The sequence below is a fragment of the Festucalex cinctus genome, chromosome 6 (genome assembly GCF_051991245.1).
Source record: "Festucalex cinctus isolate MCC-2025b chromosome 6, RoL_Fcin_1.0, whole genome shotgun sequence".
Taxonomy (NCBI): domain Eukaryota; kingdom Metazoa; phylum Chordata; class Actinopteri; order Syngnathiformes; family Syngnathidae; genus Festucalex; species Festucalex cinctus.
Genome location: NC_135416.1, coordinates 4,529,128 through 4,543,642, shown reverse-complemented (window position 1 = coordinate 4,543,642; position 14,515 = coordinate 4,529,128). Strand labels below are relative to the sequence as shown.

At 40.6% G+C, this 14,515-nt stretch overlaps 1 protein-coding gene across 5 annotated transcripts in view; it reads left to right on the top strand.

Moving 5' to 3' along the window:
• arhgap10 (Rho GTPase activating protein 10) overlaps positions 1-14,515 on the top strand; it is a 47,310-nt gene that overhangs the window by 1,398 nt on the left and 31,397 nt on the right. For all 5 annotated transcript variants that reach the window (XM_077525760.1, XM_077525762.1, XM_077525761.1 and 2 more), the window contains 8 exons: positions 8,341-8,436; positions 9,236-9,297; positions 10,694-10,765; positions 10,870-10,971; positions 13,116-13,226; positions 13,337-13,441; positions 13,899-14,028; positions 14,325-14,431. In XM_077525760.1, the coding sequence (XP_077381886.1) occupies positions 8,341-8,436; positions 9,236-9,297; positions 10,694-10,765; positions 10,870-10,971; positions 13,116-13,226; positions 13,337-13,441; positions 13,899-14,028; positions 14,325-14,431 (785 nt within the window). The remainder of the gene's footprint in view (positions 1-8,340; positions 8,437-9,235; positions 9,298-10,693; positions 10,766-10,869; positions 10,972-13,115; positions 13,227-13,336; positions 13,442-13,898; positions 14,029-14,324; positions 14,432-14,515) is intronic.

Below are 14,515 nucleotides of genomic sequence, written 5' to 3'. Positions count from 1 at the left end.
TCAACTTGTAGAGTGTAAGATTTGTGTGAAAATGTATTATTTATTTATCTGAAACTTCAGTCTTATACAGGTTGTAATCTGTTTCATGTTTGAACAGCGTTAAAATAAAATATTAAGGCTTAATGTTCCGTTAATATAACATTCTTCCATGCTTAAGGTGTGAACCCTAACCCGAAGTAAGACGTTTTGTTGAATATTTTTCCATTAAAAATGGAAGTTTAAAAATCGATTCAGACGCCTATTGAATCGATTCGAGAATTGCGCGATGTAGTATCGCGATATATTGCCGAATCGATTTTTTTTTAACACCCCTACTGTACAGTATGTTTGGCTGATTCCAAATGCCATGAAAGAGTTTAGATTGCACGAAGAAGTATCGTTATGAATGGTTAACCACCAGTTATTTAATCATTAATAGGAAATATGATAACACAAAATGATTTTCTGTAGATGTATTATTGCATTTTTCATGTGTATTCTACAATGAAAGATTAGGGAGACAACGTCAACCTGGAAGTTTTGTGCCTACATAGGTAGTTCTGTAGCCGTAACAGAAGTTAGATGGTACCTGTGTGTCAAAAAAAAAAAGTATCCCCTGAGGGAGGTAACGTAGCAATATTAGTTTTATTGCGATATTTAACATGTATCTAAAGAAATGAAATTTTTATTATCTAATGAAAGAAAAACATTTTTCATGCTACAAAATAAGCAACCTTAATGTAATCTTCGTTAATTAATTGTAATTATGTCTTGATAATTTTAAACTATTGGATGGCGATGCACATTTTAGTTAACATCTGACTGGTCAAATTCATATAAAAAGCATAAAATTCTGTCTAAAACTTATTGCATGCCTTTGCGATATCGATATTTTTTTCGATATATTGTGCAGCCCTAATTCACTCGCTTTCTGCAGTGGACTTGAGGTACAAATACAGGGCACATAACTGGCAGGGTACATATTCTGACAGGTCTCCTGTGAGAATGTGTACCCCGCCCCCATAACTTTTTTTTTTCTTTTTTTTTTTTTTTTTTTAGGGCAAAGGGGAACCATCTCCAATTTGCTACACTTGCTGAAAATGACACCAAGAATGAACAGAAAAAAAGTCACATGATGGCTATGGTTCAGATTTTTAAAATGGGAGGGGGATTGAGAGATATCCCCCCTCCCCCCAATAACTTATCTTTGGCAAAGGGGAACCATCTCAAATTTGCTACACACAAGTTTTTGTAGCATCTGATGGTGGGATGCTGTCATAACTACACCGCTGCCAACATTTTCCAGAGGGTGGTCTTGCAGATTTTAACTTGGCTTTCATTAGATTAGTGCTGCAGTACAGGGTGGAGGTGCACACCTTTGAGACAACATAAGATGTATTTGAATTCATTTGAAATGAGGTACAAAACAAAACAAATCTTGTTTGGGGACTGGATCCAAGTAATAATGACAGCAGACCGGAAATTCAGCTCACTCAGGCTAGGCAGACCGGGTGTTCGGGAAGATAGCATTAGCTATCTGTCATACCAGGTACCTGGAACTGGTCTAGAGATTCTCTGAACTTTTCCCCAAATTTAAACTAATTTAACAAAGGCATAAAACAAAGATCCAACTTGAGAGAGAGAAAAAAAAAAAAAAGACCATAGTGTTCTAGAATGTGCTGGTTCTGGATATTCTTAGCCCTTATTCAGTCAGACTGAAGCCGATCCGATACACTAATAAAACAATAATCCAACTTTTAAGGAAGATTAAAATGCCACTGCCAGAAGCCCAGAATGTCCTGGAATGTCCATATAAAGGCAAATCAGGACCAACAACTTTTATAAACCAATAAAAAAAAAAAAAAAAGAAGAAGCTGACAAGGATTCTTTTGATAGCGTAATCACACAATCTTGGTCAGAATGAAAATAGTCACATGCATGTTTGCCTTTTTTTGTGCCTTTTATTTAGCCACCACTGTTTCGATATGGTTGTATGTGACCTCACTTTGACCTGTTGTCCGAGACGCCAGGAGCTCATTGGGAAGTCAGTTTTCTCTCAAGTTAACACTCAAAGGTTTTTATGTTTTCACAGTAAATTTCACTCTATTTAGCGTGGGACCAAATAGACTCAGTTTTAGAGTAATATTTACACTTGGAAGAGAGTAAAATAAAGAATTGGAAAAAATAAAAGTGACTCAAGGGTGGAGGAACGAACTCACGAACTTCAGCTTGTGAGACAGCCGATCTACCCACTGAGCCACGCAGTTCCTGCTTTCTGTTGGTGTATCGCTCGTGTCAGCTGCAGATGATTCCATGGAATCTTCCTAACTCCCAATAGACCAAAAATTATATCTTTGGTCTCTTGGAGATAAGCAAACAGTAGGAGGGCATTAGCTCAGGTTGTGCTGTGACGTTCTCCCAAGCTGAATGTTGTGAGTTTGGTCCTTAACTATTGAGTGACACCCCCCCCATTTTTTTTATTTTACTCTCTTCCTAGTGTAAAACTGAAACTGAGTATATTTGGTCCACACAAACGTTTGTAATTCAGTAATTGGGCATTCTTCTTTGAACCTATGAATAACAACGGACATTTGACAGCATTTCTTTTATGGACTATGCAGAAAAGTGATCAGTTAGTCATGTTTTTCTAAGCACTGGGTGAAATCTCTCTATAAATGTTCTCAACTCTCAGTAGATTATCCCAGAGGAGTTGTGCCGTATTGTGACTCCAGCTTAACTTCACATAGCTGACCTTATGTTGTTCCATAGACCACAAACTCGTTGAGAGATTCAAGATTAGAACAGTCAATTTCCACACAAACAATTCATGAAACATTCCTATTCTTACTTTGTGACAATTATTTGTTGTTAAACGCCACCTAACACAATATATGCATACTTCTCCATTTGCTTGGTGGCACCTTGGCTAAAGATGCTGCTTTTGGACCGTCTCCACTAAAACCGCTATCGTTTGGACGTCCTCTCTTCTCTTCCCAATTGCCTGTTTTGCAGTTTGGAAATAAAGACGAAAAACTGCTCTCGTTTTGACCTCGGTACGATCCGTTGTTGCGATCGAGTGACGTCTTTCTCTGCAACTACCTTCCACTCCCACAGCTGAGAGGAAGTCCCGCTCTGGAAAGTCCTTGGGCTCGGAGAGGAAACTTGAAGCGGAGATGCCGGGGGCCAAGAGAGCGGTGACATGGAAGTGTCCACTAGAGGAGCAGCAAGCAGATGGGCTTCTGTTTCTCGGGCTTTCCTCCTCAGGAACCGTGTCCCGTCTGTACCCACCCCCGCCATTTAGGAAACATAGGTTTCCGACCCGTGTATCTAACTGACGGCCTTATTCGCGTTTGACCTCTTCGTTCCACTGTTGGAATTACCTGGGAGTTAAAAACCTGAGCGTCATTTCCACAGCCGGACTTCCTTGCGCCAATTGCCTTTCTCCTTCGAAAAAGAGCTTTGCAAGGGTCTGGGTTTTAAGAGTAGCCGGCCTCCGTGTGCTTTGGCCCGGTCTACTGCTCACTATAATCACATTACGACTTCTGCCAAAGAGCCACATCACAGCCTTTCATTAAACTTGCATTAGCTCCATGTTAGAGGTTTTCATTCCGCACTGGAGAAACAACAAGACTACAGAATTGCACTTCTGGGCATCATAAAGGAATCAACCACCGTTGGCGGTTGCGTGACCGCTCTCGCCGTTTTAAAAAAAGGAGATGCACATCTGCGACCAGCCACAGGGCCATTGTTGCCAGGAGGCCTTCCAGCATGACCTCACTCTCCAGACTTGTTTTGAGAGTCAGGAAACGTCAGATGAAGTAATGCATCCTCGGTGGGCAAGGGACAACAGGAGGGTTATGATCTCTGAGCAAAGCTGTGGTAAAGGGCGAAAGTTGGAGAGGGTGTACTGTGGGTTGGATCTGCGTTTTGGACTGGAAAAGATAGACGAGTGAAACAGGAAGGGGCTGTGGAAAAGCGAAGCGCGGTGTTGCTTTTTAAACGTCCGGGGAAGGTGAAGCTGCGACCGACCGGGAGTTTAGCAAGCAAAACAAACGGGCCACATCGGGCGGATACACAGAGGACATTTTCAGCGTTTAAACTTTGACATAGACGTTCCCTTTCTGCTTTGTTTTGGGGCAAACATTTGAATGCTCTTTTCTCCTACAGGAAACATTTTCCCAGCTATTGGCGAGCATTGCTAAAATAAGGCAACAAAAGCAGCTTTGTCCTGACGCTAACTGAAGATGGATGAAAGGAACTCCAGTTGATGCAGTACCCAATGTTTTTCATTTGAGTCCTTATGAAATAGTGGTGGGACTTGATCTACATTGTCCTCAAAAGAACCTACCCTAACCTAATGAAGATTTTTAACGAGATATGCATGTTGGTATTCTCCTTAAAATGCATCACAATTGTTTGCGGCCGTGTACTCCACACCTCCTCCTCTGAGTAAGGGCACACGTGTTTACGTGACACAACCAGGCCTTGTGCTTTTCAGCCCGGTCACAGAAAAGAAAAGCTTGCCTGTAACATCAGATGGCTGCAAGGTGGAGTCTCTGGCTTTCTGCAGAGAAACCGGCCAAGTTTGACAGTTCCCAGGTTTGCTTCAAAATGCAAAAAAAAAAAAGAAAAGGCTTTGGACTCCAGTGTATGTTTGTTTGTGGTGATTGTTCCAAAGACAAACTTGACTAGGCAAACTTGGCATTTTTGTTGAGCTTTTATTTCTTTAATCAGGGACACAAAAGTACATTTGCTTCTCTGAATACCGCCTGTTGTTGATTACTGCCGGCGTCTCATGCGTTCATTCCTTGTGTTTTATGTAATGAAGTCCGCACAGCTTGTCCTCATAATGTCCTGCTTGAACCATGATCCGCCCTTCACTTTGCTAAGACACGCGCAAGGCTTGCATCATCAAACTCTGGCCCGGTGTGATCCGGTGCATTGCACTGAAGATGCCGTCAGTCTTCTACCGAGCTCCAATATTAGACTCTTATAAAGATATGGACTCGCTGTCGATAACTCGCTAATTAGCATGGCTAACACCAGTTTGTTTTCACTTTTACGTTACTTTACAAAGTGAAGAGCACTAGAGAAATACTTTTACCTTTACTAATGTATGTGTAGAGTGTGTTCAATGGGAAAAAAAAGTTATTCACCAAATTGTTTCAAATGAATTCATTTTGATTCACAATGATACTGAATTTGCATCTAATTTAATGACATGCCTTGACAAGCATTGCACAAATCGTACATAATCAGTTATTTTGCCACTTGATTTGAATGATTTGAATTGGTTCAGCGAAAATATGGTTTGTCAAAAAAATTTGAGATGGATGTGATCAAAATAATCAATTAATCGACGACTAATGGCTTGATAATAATCTACAACTATTTTATTTTTAATGGAGTAATCATTTGGAGCCATTGTTTAACTTGTCCAAATCCTCTCGACAGTAAATATTCTCTGATTTCTGCAGTCTTTCATGAATGCAGACATCTTCCCGCCTCGTGTCATATCTTGTAGGAACTTATCTGCTTTATTAAGGCCGCGTCAGGGTACCTTGTAATGTTGTGACAACATGTTTGTACCATCAGTAGGAGCTGATGAAGTTTCCACTCTGGGTCTGTCAGAGTAAGTGCTTCGTTATATCCACGCAGGTTGCAAGAGGCCGATACAAATAACACAAAATCAAGATGGACCATAAAAACGTGAACAAGTTGTCCCCCTCGTGAGACGGATGATGTGTTTAGCATGTTATCTTTTTGTATTCATCAAAAGATCATCTCTTAGGGACTCCGCCTTGTCATATGTAATGTTTGACAAGGTGGTAATAAAAACACTGGCGGTTGTGCAACAGTTTGCTAGAGTAGTTGTCAGGCGGGGGTAGAGGGGGAAAAAAAAAAAAAAAAGTTTAAAACTAGTGGAGGTGCAAGGTGGCAGATTTCACTGACAGTTACCATTAGCAACCAGGCTGCAGTCATTCCACGTGCTGCAAAATAAGAGCTATTCGTGCAGTGAGCGCCATGACAGGAGTCACCTTTTATGGACTTGCACGCCCTGCTCTGGATTCCCGCACGACTGTGTGGTTAAGATTTGTTCTAGATTAACAATCGGTTCAAAGTCAATCGTAGTGCTCCATATACTACAGTATATTATGCTGCCAAAACAGTTTGCGGACCTGCAGGAGCTGCATTGTCAGCGGTGGAGATGTTACACTTGCGTATGGCAGCTGCTTTCAATCACTTCCTTGGAAAAATTCACTTGAATATTTTTTTTAGAATTGATGATTCCATCAATGATTAAATAATTGGTTATGTTTTATTTTGCATTAAAGTATATTATAAAACATTTTTTCGAAGTTTACTATTTATTAACCAATTGTTGTTTATTTGGCATTGTTTAGTGATAAAAATAATAATAATTAACAATTAAGCAATATCATGCAAGAGGGGTTGAGGGCTTGCAAACCGGTTATTGTTTTTCAAAGTAAAAGTGAATTTTTGCAAATTAATTCTTTGGATTAAACACAAAAGAGACTTTTAATTTTAAGAATGGTGCCATAGGATTATTCAATTGTTAAATAATTGACGATGAATTTGATTATCAATTAGTATTATGATAGCGTTATCTCCAGCAAGTGTAAAAAATGTTTACTTGTAGTTTGTTGTTTAGTATATTTGTTTGGTAAATTGGTTGAGTAATTAGTTAATTAGTTTGTTATTTGAACACTTATATAATTGACTGTTGGTTGCTTTGGTAGATTTGTTAATTTTTTGGGTATCCGGTTAATTTAATGGTTATCAAGTCAAACGGTTTGTCTAGTTAATTTGTTTTTTAATTTGATGGTTAGGTGATTAGTTTGTCTGGGTTGTTAGTTGAAATGTTGCATGATTGGTTGGTTGATTTTTTTTTGCAGGTACGTTGTGCTCATTTATTCATTTTATTAGATGGTTGGTTTAATAAAATAACTTTCCAGTTTGTTGGTTGTTTAATGACCAATTTATTTTTATTCGATTAGGTAACTAATGTACCGGTAGCCGTGTTCCGTATCACTAATCCTCATTTGGATCGCGGGTGAGCTCAAGCCTGCCACGGTTGACTTGTGGCGAGAGGCAGGGTGCACGCACGCTGAACTTGTTGCCATGCCAGTCCATTCCAGGGCACGTACATTATAGACAATTGACATTTTTGCCAAAATGCTGCCGGATCGGGCCACGTGAAACACATCGTTCTAAGAATTGCCACCGTTTCAAAGCCACATTCCGGAAACCTTTCTCAAAGACTTTTTTTTTTTTTTTTTTTTAGTCACACGCATTTTCTTGTATGTCTCACGCCATTTCCTCTGACTGGCAGTTTAGCCTTTTATGTCAACCACATGTGTTTTCTTTTGCTTAGTGATGAAGAGGAACCCAAAAGTTGCGCATTGGTGTTGCCCTCTGTGCTAAACTTGGTCAGACTGGCCGACGCGGCTCACACGTTAATCCACAGCATGTGTTTGCAAACTAGTTAGAGAACCTTGAGGTTCAAAGGTGACTGCAACTTTTGTTTGATACTTGGATCAGCAAGACAGTTTCTATGTTGCCAGTAGATTGTTTTCCACGGAACCCTTTCGTCAAGGCCAGAAACACGCCAACGCTTCCTTACGCTGCGCAACTCCAGTCTTAAAATACCCTCGCCGCATTCTGCCACGCTTCCCAAGGGGGGGACGCCACTGCCGTCGTATACATGCCAAGTCGGGGGAATCTCTGGAAATAGTTTTGGTTTGCCCTGTGTGTGAATGCTATTTGCAGAGGCATTTTCTTGCACTAGTTGCCATCGATGCGTGTGGATCGTTAGCCCACCACTTCACACAAGTTTTGACTCGCAGCAGGATGCCCAAGCCTGTAAGACAAACAGGATGTTTGCAAAGGGGTTAACCACTATGCATCGGAGGGTGATTTATGTTGTGCAACTTGAGAGAAATGGCATGGTAGAAAGGCTGAGTGAGTCGACCATTCACATTGCGTTTTCAGCTAAACATACCCAAGGCGGATGCAAGAAAAGCAACGATGTCATCAGAACCGTAAGAAGAGTCCAGTCAGATTGCGCTGATGTTATGTGATGTAGATGATGGAGAATGATGTCATTGCAATGCTGGCAGTTCAAGTTCCCTAGATTTGTTGTACAAATACAAATTCTGGTTCACATACACCAAGTACAGTCTAGATTGTTTGATTACTGCAAGCATTCTGAGCCGTGCTTATGCGTGATGCATTTTTTCAGATGGCCAATCTGGCCAGCAATTAAATAAGTCATTGTGTTTACTAGTATGTGAAAAAAAAAAAAACATGCTAATCATAAGTTTTTACTTTTTTTTAAAGAGTTGGGGATGGCTCAGCGAAAGTTCGCCCAATGCCTGGGAGAGTTTCAGTTCGAGTACATCGGCGACGCCAAGACAGATGATGAGCGGTGCATCGGTAAGTGTTGCATCTTTCCTACCTAACCGCTACCTGTGTCGCCACCAAATGAAAATGTCTGTCGTCTTTGGGTCTTCTCTGGCTATTCATTTCACGTCAGGTTTAAATATAATTGCGCTTGTGTGTCTTGACAGCGATGTACAGTGATTTAATGCTGGGCCAAATGTTTTGAATGCTTCTACGGTGAATCCTTACTATATCGCTGTTCATCTTCTGCTGCGCTCCTGCTTCATTGCACATTTTTAAGCAGCTGTTTTATTTATTTATTTTTTTGGCAGTATACAGAGTTACAGACAGGCCAGTTATTCAAACCCCCCAAAAAGTCTTAAAAAATATACTGATGGCATTCAAAACATGCTTTCCATGAAACCCGGTGGGAAAATTGGAAAATCCCCAAAACCTTGTTTAAACTCCAAAATATGAAAAAAATAATTTGGGGAAAAAAAATACTCAAATATACAAAGCCACGGGTTTCGAATCATTGACTCAATAAGATGCAATATTATTAGTCATCTGTGCACTGATTAGGGATGTAACGGGGATGTAAATCTCAGCTGAGGGTGGCATTAAACAGATTAATAATCTTTTTGTTTTGTTTTGCTTTGTTTTTTTAATTGTTGACTATTTGCCAAATATTGTGAGTTCACTGCAAGTCAAAACAAAAAATGTGTTCACTCGTGTCTTGAAAAACTGTTGGTCACTCACAAGATGCCTCTTATCTGCTTTTATGGACTTTTTTTTTTTTTTCTCCTTTCTTTTTTGCAACGTTATCAGAAAGCATTAAACTCGTGTTTTCCAGATGAGTCACTGCAGGAGTTCTCCTCATTTCTCAAGAACCTGGAAGACCAAAGAGAGCTGATGGTGAGCGCGACCAGTCAGAGCCTGTTTGAAAAAGTCCGGGAAATACCTGCATATGTGTTTCAGTGTGTGTAGTTCTAACCAGCCAGCTATGTATTAATGTCCATATTTGGTACTCATATCTATTAACGTCCTGCTCCGTCATCCAGCAAGAGGTCCCGGGAGGCAAATTTCATTTTCTCCAGCAGCAGCAGCAGCAGGGGGGAAAATGGGGGGAGAAACAGCCTGCTTCGCTGGGTACATGCATGCTGATAGTGTTGCGAGTCCTGCCTGTCTAAGGGTCAATGCCGCTGCACCTTCATGGGAGTGGCTGTTTTGCACTTTTAAATACAAATCATGCTGGCTACAAAGTCATCATTGTTGTTATTATGTAATTAGGAGACAGTCGCAAACTCATGACTTGGAAGCTGACAGCTGAACTGACCGCTTTAAGGGCCTGCGCTCGAGACTGTTGTGTGGTTAAAAAAGTGTGGGATGACATCACCGTAAGGAAAAGTGGGACGGGCTGCAGGCATAGACACGTCTCCTTGGCCACTATTGCAGGAGCAAGCACCCCCCGCGGGAAGTGGGGAAAATATGTTGCCGTTATTGGTGGGACTTCCAAAAGTTGAACGCGGTCCATTCCGTCATGATGGTTCACTTCCAAGATGTAATTATTATTTTTTTCCCCATGACAGCGTAATTCATAGAAGCCATTATTTAGAAAAGTGTTAATGCTACACTTAAAAAAAAAAAAAAAAAAACTATGAGATTGAAGTTTAAATTAATTTAAATTATTTCCAAAATAAAATATATAAATATTTTTTAGATTTTTTTTATTTATTGAACATATAAACAAGCAAACAGCAGAAAAACAGAAAATAGATTAAACATGATTCCTCCCCTCCCTCAAATATACACACATTACAACAAATATAACCCTAACGCCTATTGTAACTTTATTCTAAAAGGTTGACAACTCGTTTCTCGGAATTTTATGACTTTTCTTGTTAATGTTATGACTTAAATCTTAGAAATATAAAGTGTTCCTGCCCTATTCGCAGGGGATAAGGGTAAACAACTGTCTGTCCACAGAAACGTCCCGCTGTTGACAAAACAAACACAAAATGGCAAAATACAGGCTGGGAGGGTGGGGGTTTAGGAAAAAATCACCACCGCACATTAACAGAAGCCCAGAGGTGTAGTTTGAGAAGGAGTTCATGGGTATACATCCTGTATTTATATAGTGCATTTACCTTAGTGAAAACGGAAGACCCCGCCTTTAATTTTGTGAATATAGGATTTGAAAACAACTTTAATTTTTAGCTATGAGCATTATCAATGAACAATGTGGAGGGAGAAAAAAATCATTAAATATTAAAGATGTTAATGACATTTTGTCATCTTGCCCCCGATCTAGATGAGAAACATCACAGAAACCCTCATGAAACCTTTGGAGAAGTTCAGGAAAGAGCACCTTGGTACAGTAAGGGTACTGTATCCCGGTTGATTGCCTTTTTCCCCTCCTAAGCTAAAGTATTTTGGTTTGCTTTGATTTTCCCTTCACTGAGATTTCCACCACTCTTGTTGGTCCAGGCGGAGAGGAAAAAGTATGAGAAAGAGACGGAGAAATACTACAGCTCGCTGGAGAAGCTTCTCAACATGTCTGCCAAGAAGAAAGAGCCCCAGCTACAAGAGGTATTTGGAAGCACACTCGTGGAAAATGCTAAAGACGTTCCAATATATTTTGGCGACAATTAGTGATATAAAATTAATAAAATGAAAGGGGAAAGAAGTAACTAATAAATCCATTACATAGGTCCAAATATAGTCAACTAAAGGTGTGATTTTAAAATCTTGTTACGTAAAAAAAAAAAGAAAAAAAAAGTACCATTTAGTTATCTAGCAAAATTGCTACGCAGAATTCCAAGACTGTAATCCTAACTGCCTACAGACCAGTGAAAAAACAGAAATGTACATAAAAAGTAAACACCCACATAATTGGGTGAGTCTAACTTAATTTAAACATTATTGTAGTCCTGCTTTAGAGATTGAAAATCTTCTATATTCCATTCCAACTTTTAATTTTGTGACAAATCTCAAAGTCTCTTATAGCTCTTCAGCCTCTAAACTCCCAATGTTTAGATAGTCATTGTTTGGGTTCTGGTGTTCCGCCGCAAAGCCCCGTCGGACCCCGTGAGGCTCCCAGTGACGCAGCTTCTAGTGACAATTTTTCCTGGCTCCTTCGCAGAGGAAGCGTGCACTCTCTTTGACCGTAACACCGAGGTCAACTGTGGCCACTGCAGTGTGCGCCACAATCCATACCGCCATCTGAATGGAGACCCCTGGCCACCTCTTTCTTGCTTGCTTGTTGTTGTTCGCTGTCCCATGTGTCCATGTAAGGTGATAAGAGAGGACACTTGAAACTGTTGACATTGTGACTGTCTAAACTTTGCAAGGGTGCACGTCTACACAGTGACAATAATGAGTAGGATACCAGTTGGATATTTTAAACAGTAATGATCTGAACCACAGGAAAAAAAAAAAAAAAAGTTGTGTGACTTATGGTAAAGCTTCACAACAATTTTCTCAGTCTACTGTAGCATCTAAACACAATTACTTTTACTGCAATTTATTTTTTATTTTTTTGTTAGGCAGAATTTAGACAGCTCAATCGCGACTTGTGCTCAATCCATCTATCCATCCATTTTCTTAACCGCTTAGTCCTCACAAGGGTCGCGGGGGTGCTGGAGCCTATCCCAGATGGCTTCAAGGCAGTGGGCGGCGTACACCCTGAACTAGTTGCCAGCCAATTGCAGGGCACACAGAGACGAACAACCACTCATAGTCACACGCACATGCACACCTAGGGCCAATTCAGAGTGTTCAATTAACCTGCCATGCATGTCTTTGGAATGTGGGAGGAGACCGGAGTACCCGGAGAAGACCCACACAGGAGAATATGCAAACTCCACCCAGGAAGGCCGAAGCCTGGACTCGATCTTGCGTCCTCAGTACTGGGAGGAGGACATGCTAACCACTCATCACTCTTTTTTTTTTTATTTTTATTTTTTTTTTATTACATTTTTTACATTTGCATTCTCTCTGCAGACTTCTGTAAATGATATCTATGTTGTGTCACAGTGCGGGAAAATTCTAGACTGATTGCTGACAGACTCATTTTGTCAAACAAACAATTTCAAACTTGAAAGTGTTCTGGAGACACTATTTGTATATAAGAAATGAAAAAGTCATTTTTCCATATTATGTCCCATTTTTCTTCCTCTTGAAGCGAAGCCCAAAAGCTGAGGAAATCCTACTGAAAGCTCTTTATTATTGTTCATCCATTGATGTGTAAACAGCATTTTACAGCTGATGATAGCCTACTGCTGTTATGATCATAATACAGACATAATTATGGTGATTATCTCGTCGGGATTTCCTCCAGTTGCAGGAACATATGCTGAACAGTATTCACCCAGAGAGGCAAGTACTCTCTCCTCTTGCTGGTCTTAGGTTTTTCTTTTTTGTCCTTGAATTCTGCTCGTATTTTTGCCCACAAATGACTTTCAAGTCATCGCTGGTTGAATTTATCGTCCTGGAGTTAGAACGAATGATTCAGACTCTCCTTGGAGCATCATTCATTCCCCTTCAGCTCCTTCCAGCTTGGGGTTATTTAAGCCCCACGCTCAAATTTCAACCGTTTTTGATCGAGCGACAATGAGAGGACCCGCTTTGCGCCCACCGCAATATATTTCCACCGGATTCCAGACTTGCATCTGTGCACGATTATAATGGATCTTCGCCGCGTGTGTGTGTGTGTGTGTGTGTGTTCCCTCCAGGCAGACGTCCAGGTGGAAACCATGAGGCAGCACTTCCAGGAGGAGTCGCTGGACTACGTGTGCAAGTTGCAGGAAATCCAGGAGAGGAAGAAATTTGAGTGTGTGGAGCCAGTGAGTGACACGCCCCCAGCAAGATGTACTCTATGTACTAAGTGTATATACACTAGTGTACACACAGACACGTGATGGTGTCGTCAATTTGGTGTCATCCTCTTTTGCAGATGCTGGCCTTCTTTCAGACAGTCTTCACTTTTTACCACCAGGGTTTCGAGCTTGCCAAAGACTTTGACCATTATAAACGCGCACTACAGATCAATATCCAGAATGTAAGCACAGTAATACCATTCCAAACTTGTTGTTTCTAGTTTCTCCATGCTAAACGTATAAAGTGCGTGCTGTGGGCCCTAAATAATACGGCACGATTCTGTTCTGTGTAACCTAAATTTGTAATCGCGCTGTAGTTTATCACTAACCACAAAATGCATCAATACCACTATCAGTACTGATAATCTACTCTTAGTCAAAAAATCTCGAATGCTACACGCTAATGCTGCAAATTTTGCTCCGCAAAGTGGATGATGAACAGATATGACCTCCTCTCGGGCCACTCCTCTGCATTGGAATCTAGGCTCCGAGTTTACATGTCACATTCATTGACAGCTGTAAATTGCCCCAAGGTGCGCGAATGTGAATGCGTTTACTCGACATTTAGAATATGTACTCTCTTAGAACGCCCACCTGTCTTTTTCTCTAATTGCAAATGTCACGTCTCCTCCCTCGCAGACGAGGAGTCGATTCGAGGGCACGCGTTCAGAGGTCAACGAGCTCATGAAAAGGATTCGAGAGGCGCCTCAGGATTACAGACAGACAAGCCCGATCAGTTGCGAGGGATACCTTTACGTCCAGGAAAAACGTAAGGATTGCTATTCAATTGTAATATCAGAGGTTTTCCATCAACGTTCGTTTACCCTTAAAACCCTAGTTTGTTGTTTTCTGTTAATTTGCTCAATGTAAATATTGCACTCTGGAAAGTGCCTTGGACTTGTAGTATCAGGTTCACCAGTGCTATTTTTTGCCAGTGCTTGGTTACCGGTAACATACTACAATATACAGTATATGCTATATAGTGTACATTCCTATACTAACAACGTTAATTTAAATATGTTATCATCCTTTTGGATCATCAGCATATTTTATCATCCTTTTCAGGACCACCTCCTTTCGGTTCAAGTTGGGTAAAACGCTACTGCACGTTTGTCAAAGAGCAGAAGATCCTGCATATGGTGACTTTTGACCACAGATCTGGTGGAAGGAGTGTGAGTGCATTTCTGTATTGGACATTCAGACTTGTAGACCTGTTAAAAGTAGTTTTCTCACCTTGTAGTTTTCTTACTTTCTCT